This window comes from Lampetra planeri, chromosome 17 (genome assembly GCF_965212315.1).
Source record: "Lampetra planeri chromosome 17, kcLamPlan1.2.h2, whole genome shotgun sequence".
In the NCBI taxonomy this organism is placed as follows: Eukaryota; Metazoa; Chordata; class Hyperoartia; order Petromyzontiformes; family Petromyzontidae; genus Lampetra; species Lampetra planeri.
This window is the reverse complement of record NC_136123.1, coordinates 13,511,598-13,526,580: the sequence shown is the minus strand read 5'-3', so window position 1 is coordinate 13,526,580 and position 14,983 is coordinate 13,511,598. Positions and strand designations below refer to the sequence as shown.

Genomic DNA, 14,983 nt, shown 5'->3' with positions numbered 1-14,983 from the left:
CAGATCTAACCAGACCATACAATGCCGCTAAAAAGGAAGCAGCCCTCAGGGCCACACAATCCACCAATACATGATGGCCTGCTCCTAAATAACCTGGGACTATATGGACACTGGACAAACCCAAGTGTTATGGCTTGACTGCCTGATAGGACTGGGACTTGCAACACTTGTGCTCCCCACTGTGCCAATTTGCTGTCTTTGCCGCCTGATGAACTGCTCACTGTTATGAGCATTGCTCCTCTGCCCTCCGTTGTTATTGGAGGGTGACTGCCTCTTACTGCCCATAGAGGTCGATTTTAACACCATTGATACCAGTCATTAGTACGTCAAATCAGCTCCACTTCTTGCTGTACCACATCAGTCCATCTCTTCTCTAGCCTGTGCCGTCCCCATTTAGCCACCTTTATCCGGGCCAAACAAAAGCCGTTTGGGTATGGGATGGCTGACCATGTGGGCTTCATTACCTAGCCAATGCAGTATCACCTGCGATAGGAGATGCAGCATGTGTAGAAAACTCAAATAAATAAAATAATGCGTGTATCCAGTCACGTGCGTGGAAAACTCGCAACCAAATTTCACTCACATTTGTGGAGGGGGGGGGGCATGTGCCGAGAAACAACAAATATGACCAATTTCATCGATGTTTTTTTTCCTGAATGCTATGATGAAAAAATGGCAATTTTTGCTTCAAGTACTGATGCACCATAATTAATGAATGCACAGTTTTCTGGTAAGCGGGTGTGGGATTGGCCAGGAGGTTCCATTGTGATAAAATGCCATAACGTATGATGAGGGAGAGGATGATTAGGGGTGGTGAAGGAAGGAGTTTGTGGGAGAATAGGAGGAGCAGCAGATGGGGAGGATTCTATAAGAGGGGAGAGAGGATATAAGGGGGGCTGGGAGAAGGCATCGGGTCGTTTTGGTGGTGAAGCTTCCTACGAGTATGTGTGTTGCCTGAAATTGTCTACTTACCATCAGGTCAATGGAGTTGAAACATCTTTGGAACCACTCAGTGTTGCTGAACTGATTTATGAATGTAGGAAGTGAATGGGCAACTTGTGGCCTTGGTGAACTTAGACATTGGGGTATAGGTGGGATAAGTGGTGTGGTAGATGCCACATTCTCCGTGTGGCGTGGTATTTGTGGCAATTTCCTTACAGGATTCTTTATACAATTGAGCTGGACTTTAACATTTGAAGGGCCATCTTCCACCGTGATGGCAGCCTGCAAAGGCAAGATAGATAGGTGAGTGGTAACAATATTGATGTCATTCACTTGTTTGACCGGAGGTGGGCAGTGGACCTCCCCATACGCCCACCTTACTGGGCCCCACCCCCAATACTCCGGGCCGTCCGATTGGCCCAGAGCTGAGCGGTGAAACCTCGCTTACGCTCGCATTACATCATCCACCCCCCCGGTGTAAAAGACCAGCCGTCCCGGCTGAATCAGGACCAGACATAATGCGAGTGACAAAGTAACCGCACGAACATGAACAGATGGAACGGAACAGTACAACAACAACAGCAACGATCAACGAAAGGGAAGGGATTTGGATCTAGTACGGAACGCCGGCCCGTCCGTCCCATGAGCCGGCTGGTGGAGGCCCATTCGATGCCGGAACCTGTGCATCAAGGATCAGAAGAGCAGCGGGATCATCACACTCTGCCCCAGGCGGAGACTCGTCCAGCCCAGAATCCCGTGCATCAGGGAGAGCGGGGACCGGAGCTCCTTCCAACTGCAACCTTGGCGGGGTTTGAAGAGCGACGGAATCAAGATTTTCCGTCGCTGGTGGAAGCCCGCCCGGTGCAGAATCCTCCGGTAGGCTCACTGGCGGCGCGCCTACAGGAGGCATGACAGGCGCACTCGAAGGTTGAACAAGCAAGGGTGGTGGCGCATCGGACACATCAGACACCGGCAAGGCAACTTTAGAAGATGACGCATCGACTCGAGGGGCAACGTAGGGCTTCAATCGGGACGTGTGGACATACCAACGGCGCGACCCCACCCGGACACGTGCGGACTGGGGACTAGGAACCTCAACCAATAGCACCGGGCCTTGCCAGGGCTTGTGTAATTTAAGGGAGGTCCCCACTGGCACCTGTGGGCAGTGGAGCCAGGCCAGGTCCTCCACACGCCATGGCGACATGCGATGGGAGCGCCGGGCACACCGTTCGTTCCGGGCCTGGGTCTTTGCCGTAGCCAATCGGGCCGCTTCTCGCGCTTCCGTAACGCGACGAACGGAGTCGCGAATATAGTCGGGAAGGGTCTTCGCAGGACCCTTCGCACGCGTGTCGAACCGTACGTCAATAGGCGGCACATTCTCGCGGCCGTACATTAAAAAGAAGGGCGAATACCCCGTGGACGCATGCGGCGCCATCCGGTAAGCAGAGAGCACTCCAGGAATATGCAAATCCCAATCAGGGTGCTTCTCGCTAACCATATGGCAAAGCATGGCCGACAGGGTTCAGTTCAACCGCTCAACCATCCCATCCGTCTGTGGATGGTACAGCGAAGTCCGGAGCTTTTTGGTGCCCAAAGCGTCGCACACGTCCCGCAACAGTTTTGATGAAAAGTTGCGCCCCTGATTTGTGAGCAATCATTCTGGCGCCCCCTTGTCCATCACGTATCTGTATAAAAATGCATCCATGATGGACGCCGCCGTCTGGTCGGGCAAGGGCCAAGCCATTGCCCACCCCGAAAAATATTCCACCCCGACCAACCAAAACTTGTTCCCCCGAGCGGATGGAGAAAATGGCCCCAGAATATCCAATACCACCAACTCGTTAACCCGCGTCACTTTGATCGATTGCAACGGAGGAACATAAGGCTGTTTAGGCGGTTTCCGATGAGCACATTCGGAGCACAATCGAATGTGTTCGACGGCGTCAGTCGTCATTCCGTGCCAAAAATAATCGCGTTGCAACGTCAACAAGGTCTTCTGTACACCAAGATGCAACAACTGTTCAGCGTGTAGGACCCGAACCAATTCATACCGCAGCGGCAACGGAACGACCAAGCGCCAACGGCCTCGCAAATCCTCTCTCCACACCAGCAATCCATCCCGGAGAGCCACCCCAGGCACCCCATCCGACAACGGCCACCCCTTAGACTTGCCCGCCTGACCCCACAAAGCTGCAAGCGAATCGTCCAACAATTGTTCACGGACCCAAACGGAACGCGGCAAGTTCAAAACCCATTCAGCCAGCTCAGGACAGATCGAGTCCGCGGACTTATCCACCGCGGACATGACAGGCCGAAGCGGCTGAGGGGGCCGTGATTTGTGCCCGAGGCACATGCGTAGGCGGAATCATGTGGCAGCCGAGAGAGCGCGTCCGCATTACCGTGACGAGAACCCTTACGGTACTGAACATCAAACGAGAACTCCTGTAAAGTCTCCAACCATCGCAACAGCTGGCCCGAGGGCTGGTCGACTTTCAAAGAGTATTGCAAGGCCGCGTGGTCCGTGCGCACCATGAACCTCCTGCCGTATAGGTAAGGCCGATATTGGCGAACAAAATGAACGACAGCCAACAATTCCCGACGGGTGACGCAATAACGGGTCTCCACCGGAGAGAGAACGCGGCTCCCGTAAGCCACAACGCGTGCGACGCCGCCCTTACACTGAGATAGGACAGCACCAATGCCCATATCACTGGAGTCCGTATCCAAAATAAAAGGCAACGAAAAATCAAGGTAATCCAGCATTGGTGTGGACGCCAATCGATGGCGTAGGCCGCGAAACGCCTTCTCCTCCTCCGGCCCCCATTTGAACCTCTGATTTTTCGCCATGAGGAGGTGCAGCGGCCAAGCGATCGAAGCAAAATTTGGCACAAATCTACGGTAATAGGATGCGAACCCAACGAATCAGCGTACGTCCCCCACTGAGGTAGGAGTATAGCCCAATCCCGAACGCACGCCGTTTTGTCCGGGTCCGTGGCCACTCCGTCCGGGCTGACAATGTGACCCAAATAGCGCACGAAGTGTTGCAAGAGGTAGCACTTTTGGGCTTAAGTTTCAAATTAGCGGAACGCATCCGAGCAAAAACGGCCTCCAATCGCTGAAGGTGTTCCTCGAACGTATGGCTGAACACAATGACGTCGTCCAAATATATCAGGCAGGTGTCCCACTGGAGCCCGGTCAACACCAGTTCCATCAACTGTTGGAACGTAGCGGGAGCGGCGTTCAATCCCATGGGGAGAAAATTAAACTGAAAGAGCCCCTGCGGCGTACGGAACGCCGTCTTTTCCCTCGATGACTCGTCAAGGGGGAGCTGCCAGAACCCAGAAGAAAGATCGAGGGTCGAAAAAAATCTCGCCCCAGACAAGGCATCGAGGGATCCTCCATACGCGGCAGGGGGTATGCGTCCGCCACAGATACCTTATTCAGTCTCCAGAAATCAACACAAAACCGAAGGCTACCATCCTTTTTCACCAGAGTAACCGGAGGACCCCATGGGCTATTGGACGGAGAGATTATGTTGGCGGCCAGCATGTCGTCCACCGCACCGCGAACATGATCCCTCTCCGAGGGGCTCAACCGGTGCGGAATCATACGTATGGGGGTAGCTTCCCCGGTATCAATGTGATGGGAAAGCAGCGAAGTGCGCCCCAGGTCGAAATCATTTTTGATAAACACATCAGAGTATTTTGACAACAGCGTACGGAGCGCGGACTTCTGGTGTGTAGTCAGGGACGTGTTCTCCTGACACAACGCGGCAATCCATCGATCGTCCGATGATCCTGAAGCTGTAACCCCCGCCACAAGACCCTGACGACCAGCCTCAGCATGGGCCGTGACCGTGGGAGTATCATGGGCCAAAACCGTGCCGGCCGCCACCATGACAGTTTCTGCACCCCCGTTCAAAACTTGTAAAAACGGGGGTTGACCCGGCCAAACAATCGTCTGAGCTGCGACCAACGCTAGGCCGCCGGTCGCAGTGTTGGACGGCGACAGCAGCACGCCCACCACCCCGTCAACACCAGGCATGGGCTCATGATAGCGCAGGGGAACGAGCATTTGCGATCCCGGAGGAATTTCAACAGAGACGTCAGCCAGCGCCTGCACCGGAAGGACCGGTTCTGAACGGGCCCATGGTGACGGCAAAAAGGCCACCCTACGTCCTGCCAGCAACTCAATGCAACCAAGATCCACCAGAATTTTTATCGGCATTTTAGCAAGGAAATCAGTACCCAGCAGGCAAGGTACAGCGAGGGACCTGGAAATCAACACCGTCCCCGAAGTTGATACGTCCCCAATGGAAATGTGCACGTCAACCTGACCCACAATGCCCATACTACCCCCGTTAGCAGCAATACATACATCAAACGCCGGACGTACCCACGACGCAGGAATGGACAGAAGATGGAAAATGACATCAGAGTTGATAGTGGCCGACGCGCCCGAATCTATCAAAATCCGCACGTCCACCCCTTGAATAGAGCCCGGCACGGTAGAGGACCCCGTCGCGGCCGCGACCACTCGATGAGCCAATTTCCGCCACTGCGTTACCGTACGAGGCGACCCGACGACGGACCCCCCAGTAGTACGGGCCCCAAAATCACACACAGGCAACGATGAATGAAGTGACAGGCCTTGCCGGGTGTCCGATGCATACTGACTTGCCTGACAAGGGTAACCCCCCGACGTCGACGGCGTGTCCTCCGGCGGAAACTCCGGACGAGGAGGTGGACGAGGTCGACCTCGACAGTTGCGCACAAAGTGGCTGAGTCGGCCGCATCGATAGCACGCCATGTCGGCCCGCCGGCTGGCCCCCCCGACGTGCCAGCGAGGCGCCGATGAGGGCGCCGAGCGTGTCATCGCTCCCCTCCGTGGAACCCAATGGTCGCCAGGCCCCACGTCGTCCGGAGTGAGGACAACCCGCGATGGTGCCTATCCTATGGGTTCCCCATCAATGGCCGGATCGCCCATCCAGGCGGCCATCTGCGCCCAGCGGCGCAAGTTGAATTGTGCGTCGAGGCACTTGGCCGCCAACCGGGAGATTAGCGGCTCATGGCCACACACGGGCATAGGGATGGCCAGGTCTTTGGACAGCTCCAACATCTTGCCGAGTATCAATGGCTCGAGCAAATCGGGCTTAGTGTCCGGGTACGCGGCCATGGCCAGCGCAATCAGAGCGCCACGGTAGGCTACGGGCGATTCCTCCGGCGCCCGATTGCGTTGGACGAACCTACGGTGAACGTCGGATGGAGGCTCGTAGGCCTCCGCCATCTCGTCGAAAGCCCCCCGCAGCGTCGCCTTCTTCTCAGCCGGAATGGAGCAGAAGAACTTCAAGGATGCATCATCCAGGAGCGTCGGCAGGGCCTCCAACGCCTCCAATGCCTCCTCCATCGTCTACCTGGCGGAGCGGATGGCCGATTCCAAGCACCAAGCGAACGCGCTCCAGTCCCCGCCAGTGCAGAATTCTTTAATAGTCGGATGCAGCTGCACCACGCGGCGGGGACAAAATGGCGGCCTCCCCCAATTCCGTCGCGGCCGCACCCAAGATGGCGGCGCCCTGCCACATGTCGGCGATGGCGGGAAGCCTCGCAGAGGCCACAATGGCAGAAGGCTCGGGCCCTCCCGAAGACTCCCCATCCCGCGGCCCGATGCGTGGTTGTTCCGGCCCCGTAGCGACCAGGGTCACCAATTTCAGCAAAACAGACCGCAGCGAGTCAATCTGCTCCGCCACGCGCCGCCAGCCTTCCTCGATGCCCGAAGACGAAAACGGCCCGGCTCCATCGATGACATCTTGCACCCCAGCAGAGTCGCCCGTCACCATCTCGTCCGTGCCTTCCGCGCCCGAGACCGCCATATCACGAGGAAGATTGTCATCGTCATCAGAAGAAGGTGTGGGTTGATTCTTCTTTTTGAGATGCTTAGACATCTCGAACTGCTTCCGACTCCAATGTAATGAAGCACTCTGACGACACACAGCTTGGTCTCCACCTCTGTCTTTATTCTTGTTATGCCGCTCACACTCCACCGGTCCCGACCGTGGACCGGCTGTTCTACTGGCGCGCCCCGCGCACTCTTTCCGTCAGTTGTACTGCCGCACACCTGTTGGCTGACGGTGTGCTTGGAGCCGTCTCCAGCCACGTGGCCGATGGCGCTGGAGACCTTCCACGGCTCAACGTGGTCCCACTTCGAGTCTATGCCAACTGCCCCGAGCCTCTTCCGGATCCCCCTTATATTCCCCTCTCTCGTCATCCCGTCTCCACCTTCCACCACGCCCTTTCCGAACCTTCCAGATCACGCCCTTCACTTAGCGCCCCCCCCGGCTCCGCCCCTAGGCTCTGCCCCTGATCATCCGGGCATCCGATTGGACCGGAGGTGGGCGGCGGACCTCCCCATATGCCCACCTTACTGGGCCCTGCCCCCAATACTCTGGGCCGTCCGATTGGCCCAGAGGTGAGCGGCGAAACCACGCTTACACTTGCATTACACATACATGCTTTGGAGGGCCATTAACTAAAAACTAAAACTAAAATATTTTTTATTTTACCAGGTAAGATTCACTGAGCTATGTAGCCATGAATGATAGCTCAACGAAGTGGCTTATCATGTGGAAATTTATAGCAACCAAATACTCGAAACGAAAGTTGATTCTAAATATGTAGGGGATAACAGGAGGACCCAGATAAAAATCCACGCGACCAAGGGGAGAACATGCATACTCCAAATATACAGACGTCAGAATCGGGATTGAACCCACGACCCTCCTGCATGCAAGGCTAGGGAGTTAACATCTTACCACCGCGGCACTCCAACTTTAACAAGAGCGGGCAAGCAGATTGACACAAGACGAGCATTCTGCACTGACACAAATGCAGGCCAATTCAATATACAATTAATTCCACGTGGGTAGAGTGGTGTATGGCTTTTACATTGTCAAATCAAGACAGCACGTGAATGATCTAGTGGAGGAAAAGCAAGACTAATTTGAAGCAAACCGCATGTAGGTACATTTGGGCAAATGCACAGAAGGACAGGCCAAAAGTACAGACGACCTTACCAAGCGATCGTGCCGAAATCAGGAGAAAGCGTGGGCAACTAAGTCAAAAAGGAAGCACGTTACAAACGAGCATGCTAAGATTAAAATCACCCCTACAGGATGAAATCAAACACATGCACAGGTAAAGTGAACAGGCTGCCATTCAGATTAGGCACACACAAGTTGCCTGAGGACAATCCAAGGGTGTCGTGGCAGCACAAGTAAATGCATGCGAGGGGACGGCTGCAGGGAGAGCACGAAAGTCACGTGCAGAGTGATGTTGGGCATGCGAGGCCCCATGTGATAGAACCTCAGCAGGGGCAAGAAAGTGCTTTGTGCAGTGATGAGAGATTAGCAAGGTCCTTGGCCAACATATCAAAGAGCAGTGTGATCCCAGGTGAAGTGGCACAGCCAACCAGGTAAGCATGTAGAATTTATACAATATGTTTGACATTGGCAGTACAGTATGATATCAGTCAGTTGGTATTCTTATCCCTAGATATCGTGTTCATGGAAATTGGTTCTCAAAAGCGATGGGGAAAATCAGAGCCAAGCTGGAATACAGCCAGGCAGTGAGCCAGCACCAACATTTAGCCAAGCTCTACGGTTCCATATATATTAAGATGTGTTCAGACATGAATGAGTGTTTAGACATGAATGATAAGTAATCTATGAGAGTTGATATTTTGTTAATGGGAATTGTATTAATTTTTCAAACAATAAATGGAAATGCTTTCAACAATGTTGTTTGTATATTTTAAGATAATCATTTGAATAAAATAATTTCCATTTATAGGGATCTTAAATGCCTCAGCAACTGCATTATATCACAATCAGTTAATCCTAATGTCCCAATTTGCTTAAATTTTGTATTGTAATTCATGTTATGTTCATATATTCCATGTTGAGCTGTTTTAGACTTAAATACTGATTCCTTGTATTGTGTTTTTCATTTTGTTTATTTAACGCACCTTAGACCTGTTTACTGTCATGATGTTTACGGTTCACGATATACAATTCTTATTTTTGAACTGTCACAGTCAAGCCTTTCACTCTTCCGATGTTAGCATCTGCTTGTCGTACAGATGTTTGTAATGATCGGGAATTAAGCGCTTAATTTTTTGAACTCCAGCCTTTGCTATTATGATATATTTATTTTATCTTTGCCTCCGTTTAAAAAGATGCCTCTGGTCTCAACGGGCAACTTACCTTTTTTTGAACATTGGACTCACCTCATTGGGTTCCAACTGTACGTCAGTGATAAACACCGGTTCTTTGATTTTCACTTTGGCAATCTTGTCTATAATGTTGGCAGTCAACACACTTGCTTCCTCTTCCCTGTCATTCGTATCGTTTCTCACACTTGGGCTCCCATATCGATCAATGAAGGTTTCAGACTCCTCCAACATGTGAGGAAAAAACAAATAACAGACGAGACACCTTCAGGCATTTGAGTAAAATTTGGCAGATACATATTTCAAAAAATATTTGGGGGTGCTGAATCAAGGTCTGCTGTCTGCCAAGCAGTAACTATTAAGTTTAACGTTTAAAAACCAGATCACCAACAAAACCACCAGAAAACAGGACGAGAGCTCATTATGCATACTGTTAAGGTAAAACGTTTTCAAGCACTATTTTCCCCATGCTTTTGGGGTGTTGAATCCAAATGTCGTGCCGATTACATCTGAAGGCAAAGTTTTGACCTTCAAACTGAACTCAAACAAAATTTCCACCAACAAAGAGAAGCAGGTGAATTACCCCAAGACGATGACGCTTTGTAATTTGTTAATCGCTACTTTAATAAGGATGCAGTTATACAGTGTCATCTAGAACGTTATGTTTTCAAGCTGAATGAACTACAAGGCCACAATATAATTCAAAATAGTAGTTATTCAAGGACATTTAGTCTTCTATAGATTAATGTTCAAACATGGTTCAAAGTAATATTTGTTTTGACACTTTCTCTTTTGCATTACTTTTATCTGAGTTCGTCAAAATAGAAAAATAATACTTTTGTTAATACATTTCAAGACTATGTATATACTAGATATACATAACTTTGGTATAGAGCCTTGATCAGTATCAGAATGACTGTGATATACATGTGTAATGCGGGCGTAAGCGACCTTCCGGATGTGACGTCACGAGGAGGCGGAGCCAGGTGACGTGGGTGAAAGGTTGGGGTCCTTAAGTGGGTAAACCGGAAAGAGAAGTCAGTCGGGTTGTGAATGGAAAAGGGTGAGGCCACGAGGGCGAAGGAGAGGAGGGGGGCACCGCCGGCGAGCGGGAGCCGACCCCAGAGTACAGCCAGGAAGGCTGTGTGTTAGAGGCAGCGGTGTGGCTGCAGAGAGTCGCAGGAGCGACGAAGAGAGAGGAGAGTACAGCCAGGAAGGCTGTGTGTTAGAGGCAGCGGTGTGGCTGCAGAGAGTCGCAGGAGCGACGAAGAGAGAGAGAGACAGCACGAGGCTGTCAGCGCTGCGGAGTGAGCAGCAGCGATTACAGCCAAGGGGGTTGAGAGTGAGTAACAGCAGCGGAGCTGCTGTGGGGGCTGCAAGAGCGACAAAGAACAGCAGCGGGGCTGCTGATGGTGACTGGAGTGACATCGGAACCAGCACTGAGAGAATAAGAAGAGACAGCCGTGTGGGTAATACAGTAAGGACCAAATAAAGGACACTGAGCCAGAGATCGTGGTCAAGTCTTTTATTACACATGCATCCCGAAAGTCTTGTGAAACAAAAAGACTAGATTTATGTTACATTTTGGAAAGTTAAAAGTATAAGTTTTTAAGTGACAAAGATGTCTCTAGTTACAGTATATAGTAAATCATCAACCTACAATAAGAACACGTGTAAACAGACTTTCTCATAAAAAGGAAAACCCAACTGTTCCCTTCAACACTACATTGTCACTAAATGGAAACAATTTAGGTACACAAGTCAACTAGAGGTAACAAAACTATGAGACCATTGAAGACATGTGTAGTGGTGTTAACTACTCGCTGTTCGCAAACTGTGAGAGAGCGGATCGTAAACAAGGGTTTCGCGCTCAATCAAACGGTCAGGGTTAAATGGGGTGAGGTAGGATCCAAACGCCAGATTGGGAAGGACCAATCGGAGGGTCCCACAAGGTGGCCGGGGATTGGACAACCCGGCCACGAACAGGTATAAAAGCCAGAGCGCTGAGAGCTCTTGGCCAGTTCTGCTACACGAAGACCCAAGTCGGCCGAAGACATCTAGGACCCTGGACCAAGCCCTCCAGCCCTTATCAGGGCTAGGGCTCAGTGTAACCAGTGGTCGGGGAGAGATCCCCTAGGTCCAGCCAGAGGACGCTGGGATAGCAGGGAGATTAGATAGTCTGCAAGGTCCGGAGGCTGTACCTTCTCAGGGTAACGGGTGAGGGGACCATATACCCCTTTGTGTGATAGGGACTGTGTATTAAGATAATAAACAGTGTGTGCCATAAAGAAGTTTAGAAGTCCGTCCTTTACAACACTACACATGTAACTTATGTTAAATATTTTTTTCTTCAGATTTCAAGCAACATCAAGTACCATATTCCATTCCTTTATCATTGTTGCAAGTGTCAATGGTGCCTATGCATTTGCAAGCTGCTGTACACAGCTGACAAGCCTTCGTATACTTTGCAACATGCACTCATGCACCTTGTGGTAAGGTTGCATGTTATCCGTTTCGTACAAGACTCTGGGTTGGGAGGATGGGCAGAAGTGGGGATGTGGTGCCACGACCATGGAGCAACTCCGCAAACGCCGTAATCCCCTCCCGGCCCCCGCACTAAACACACGCCCACACGCAGCGCACCCATGTAGTGTTCTGGTGGGGGATTGCCTGGCGCATCATGTTTTAATCCGAAGGGCCCCTAGAGGGAGAGTCCCACGGTTTCCTGATGCCAGGAGATTGGCCGACCCTCACAGGATAGGTTACATTGCGGTGCCCCTAAATTGGCTTAAAATTATATGGGCGCATGAAGGTTCCCTGGGCCAACTGCAATGAGGTACAACTCACAGTGGCGGAACGGAGGACGGAACATTGAGCGGGAAAAAGCGCGGGAGCCCTTCCAGACAAAGGGGCAATGGGGGTTTCTGCCGCCGCCCGCCCCACCGCAGCACTCGAAGGGGGACAGAGGGCTGGCACGTAGACAATGGGTCGAGGCATAACGGAAAATAACGCTCCAGGTGAGGGCGGGGCATCAGTTTAAAATTGAAAGGTATGCGCGTGATTGGCTGCGTGGTGCGACGTCCCCCTGGGCCTTTGAAGTTTAGAGCATAAAAAGAGCCAGGGTACAATTTAGTGAGTTGTCTACAACCTCCGGGCTGTCACGACCCACTCCCTGCCGTCCTGCCTCTTCAAGCCGCTCACAGCATCCGTGTGATGCCAGCGAGTGCTGCTGCGAGACAGTGATAGGTCAAGTCTTCTCTCGTCCTCCTCCCTCCGACTCTCTCAGCGTCCGTGGGACACCGCGAGTTCAGCTTCGAGGTACGTGGTAGGACGTCTGTGTAACTGGGTTCATAGGCTAGGCTCTCCTCGCAAAATATTCCTCCTCCAGGTAGTGTGTATTGGCGCCACTAGTTCAGAATATCGGTGCAGTGTGATTTCTGTGTGTGTGGGTAAGAACCTCGGTGTGGTGTCTGCGATTTGTATGTGGTGCGTCTGCGTGGGGAGACGGCGTGCGCGAGAGAGCGAGCGTAGGCTGCAGCGTCGGCGCGGTGTTGGTAATTTGAGCGCGTGTGAGGCGCTTGTGTCTTGCAACATACAGTATACGGCAGCCGTCGTTTGCGCAAACGACGCCTGCAGCGCCGCGTCAGTAATTGGGGCGGGGTGCGATCAACCCGTTCGCCGGCGGTCGAGCGCGTTTACACAGCAACAATGGTATTAATGGCACCGCCACCGTTCCTTTTCCTTTAGCATTAGCCTTTGTTTGCACAGCGGATTAAGGCTTAACCACGGCAGGTATGCGTGCATATTCACAGCGCCAGCCTTTGTGAGGGAAATACGCGCCTGCAGAAACGTGCGCGTGCACGCCTCCGCGTTCGTTTTTGTGGTGGTGTAATTTGAGTGCGCGTGAGATAACCGCGGGCGGTGGTGAGCCAGCCGAGTAGCGATGTCCCTCAGAAAGGGCGCTGGCGCGGGGGGGCCGATCACCCGAACAGCGGGGGCCTGGCGAGAGTCGGCCGACGAGGAGGAGGGGGGAGTGGAGGGGATGGACGTCGCTTCCCGCCCGCTCACGGGGAGCGGGGAAGTGGACGTCGGCCTCCACAAGGACTTGTGATGCCGCTGCCATGAAGCCGCTCGGCGGGCGCCCCATCCCCGACCTCGCCACCACCAAGTGACGGAGCCGACCCCGCTTCCCCCTCACCTCACCTCACATAAACACACCCGCACGCATTTCGCCCCCCATAGAGCTCCGAGGGGAGGTCACCTGGCTGACCGGTTTTAACCCGAGAAGCCCTTATCGGGATAATCTTCATGGTTTCCGGCGGCCAGGGAATTGGACGACCTCCCCCGGTGCTACTTCGCACCGTGGCACTGTAACCTGAGTTGAGAATACCTGGTCACGGCGGGGGCCACCCAGCCCCCACGGTTGAAACGCACCCCCACACACACACGTATCGACGAGGCAGGCAGAGGAGGAGCAAAACAGCTGATTGACATAACAAAGGCACCGTGCACCGGCGCAGTCAAGCCGACCACCCATTATTATGGGGGGCATGAGAATTGGACTAATTAGAATGCGCGCCGCGCACAACCATTGTTATGGGGGGCATGAGAATGGGACTAATTAGAGTGTGCGCCGCGCGTAAGCGCCGGAGGAGCGAAGAGGACTCGGGAGGCGAGGCCCTGGGATGGGGAGATAGGATAAAAAGCGAACGTAGCGAGGTAGAGAGGTCTCTCACTCCAAGAAGCTAGCGTTCGAGGCGGCGCCCAGCTAGGCCATCCGGACGTCCATGAGACGTGTCGTGGTGAGCAGCAAGGAAAACCCACGGAACACCGAGTGCTTCAAACCGTGAGTAAGAAGGTAAAAGCGTATAGTAAGCAGATAAATCGGGAATAGACCCAGGGGTATCAGAGTAGGCCAGCCTCGTCGATTCACACTGATTTAACAACAATTCAGGCAGCCGATAATAAATCATTAATAGCTGATCGTGGCCTCCTGTGATCTCGCTGAGAAGTGTGAACGCGTGTGGTGCTGAGTATACATTTGCTCGCCACGTGTGAGCGCTGCGCAGAGCGTCGCAAGAGAAGGTGTCGTGTTTAGAGTGCGCGGAGCTGTGTGTGCGTGCGTACGCTCACCACGTGTATGATCCGCGTTATACAGGTGCGCAATTGTAACGTGGTTATTCGACGTGGAAGTGGGTGCCACGCGGAGCTGTGTGTGGGTGTGTGCGTACGTTCACTACGTGTATGATACAGGTGCGCGATCATAACGTGAGTATTCAGTGTTGAGACGAGTACCGTGTGGGGCTGCGTGAAGAGGGAGCACGAACGCGAGCAGGGCTGTGTATACGTATACTCGTAGCGAGTGAGTGCTGCGCGAAGCTGTGTGAGGGGGAGTATGGCGTTTGATTGATGCTGTGCGTACGTACGCTTGCAGCGTGGGAGCGCTGCACGAGGCTGTATGAGTAGGGGCGTCGCGTTCGAATGCCGGCGAAACCCTAGCGGGTATTAGGGCGGTGCGGTAACGCAAACGGAATAGGGGATGCAGGCGGGGGAGACCCCGGGGGCCAACGGCCCCCACAGACTCTTCCAGTCTCCATCTCCTGAGGCCAGCTCTGGGTATGCCCTGTGTGTGCTTGAAGCCACACTGCTGCCCGATCATGTGGGTGTTTGATGCCCATGGTAATCAGAAAAATTAATTTGATTGTAATTCTCATCATGCCCCATGGTATTAAGGGCAGTCTCCAAGCACTATACATAATATATCTCTGACCTCTCTTATTCATTGCGCTATGCAGAAAGGCCTTTACCCGAAACTTCT

The 14,983-nt window shown here is 52.8% G+C and overlaps 1 protein-coding gene across 6 annotated transcripts in view; it reads right to left on the bottom strand.

Moving 5' to 3' along the window:
* The window catches only part of WDR97 (WD repeat domain 97), a 65,856-nt gene that overhangs the window by 42,777 nt on the left and 8,096 nt on the right, over nucleotides 1–14,983 (bottom strand). For 4 of the 6 annotated variants that reach the window (XM_078602189.1, XM_078602186.1, XM_078602187.1 and 1 more), the window contains exons 4-5: nucleotides 9,223–9,390; nucleotides 973–1,224 (exon numbers count right to left, since the gene is read on the bottom strand). In XM_078602189.1, coding sequence (XP_078458315.1) covers nucleotides 973–1,224; nucleotides 9,223–9,390 — 420 coding nt within the window. Of the gene's footprint in view, nucleotides 1–972; nucleotides 10,177–14,983 lie in introns of all 6 variants that reach the window. The other 2 variants (XR_013586165.1, XM_078602190.1) reach the window with 2 other exon arrangements.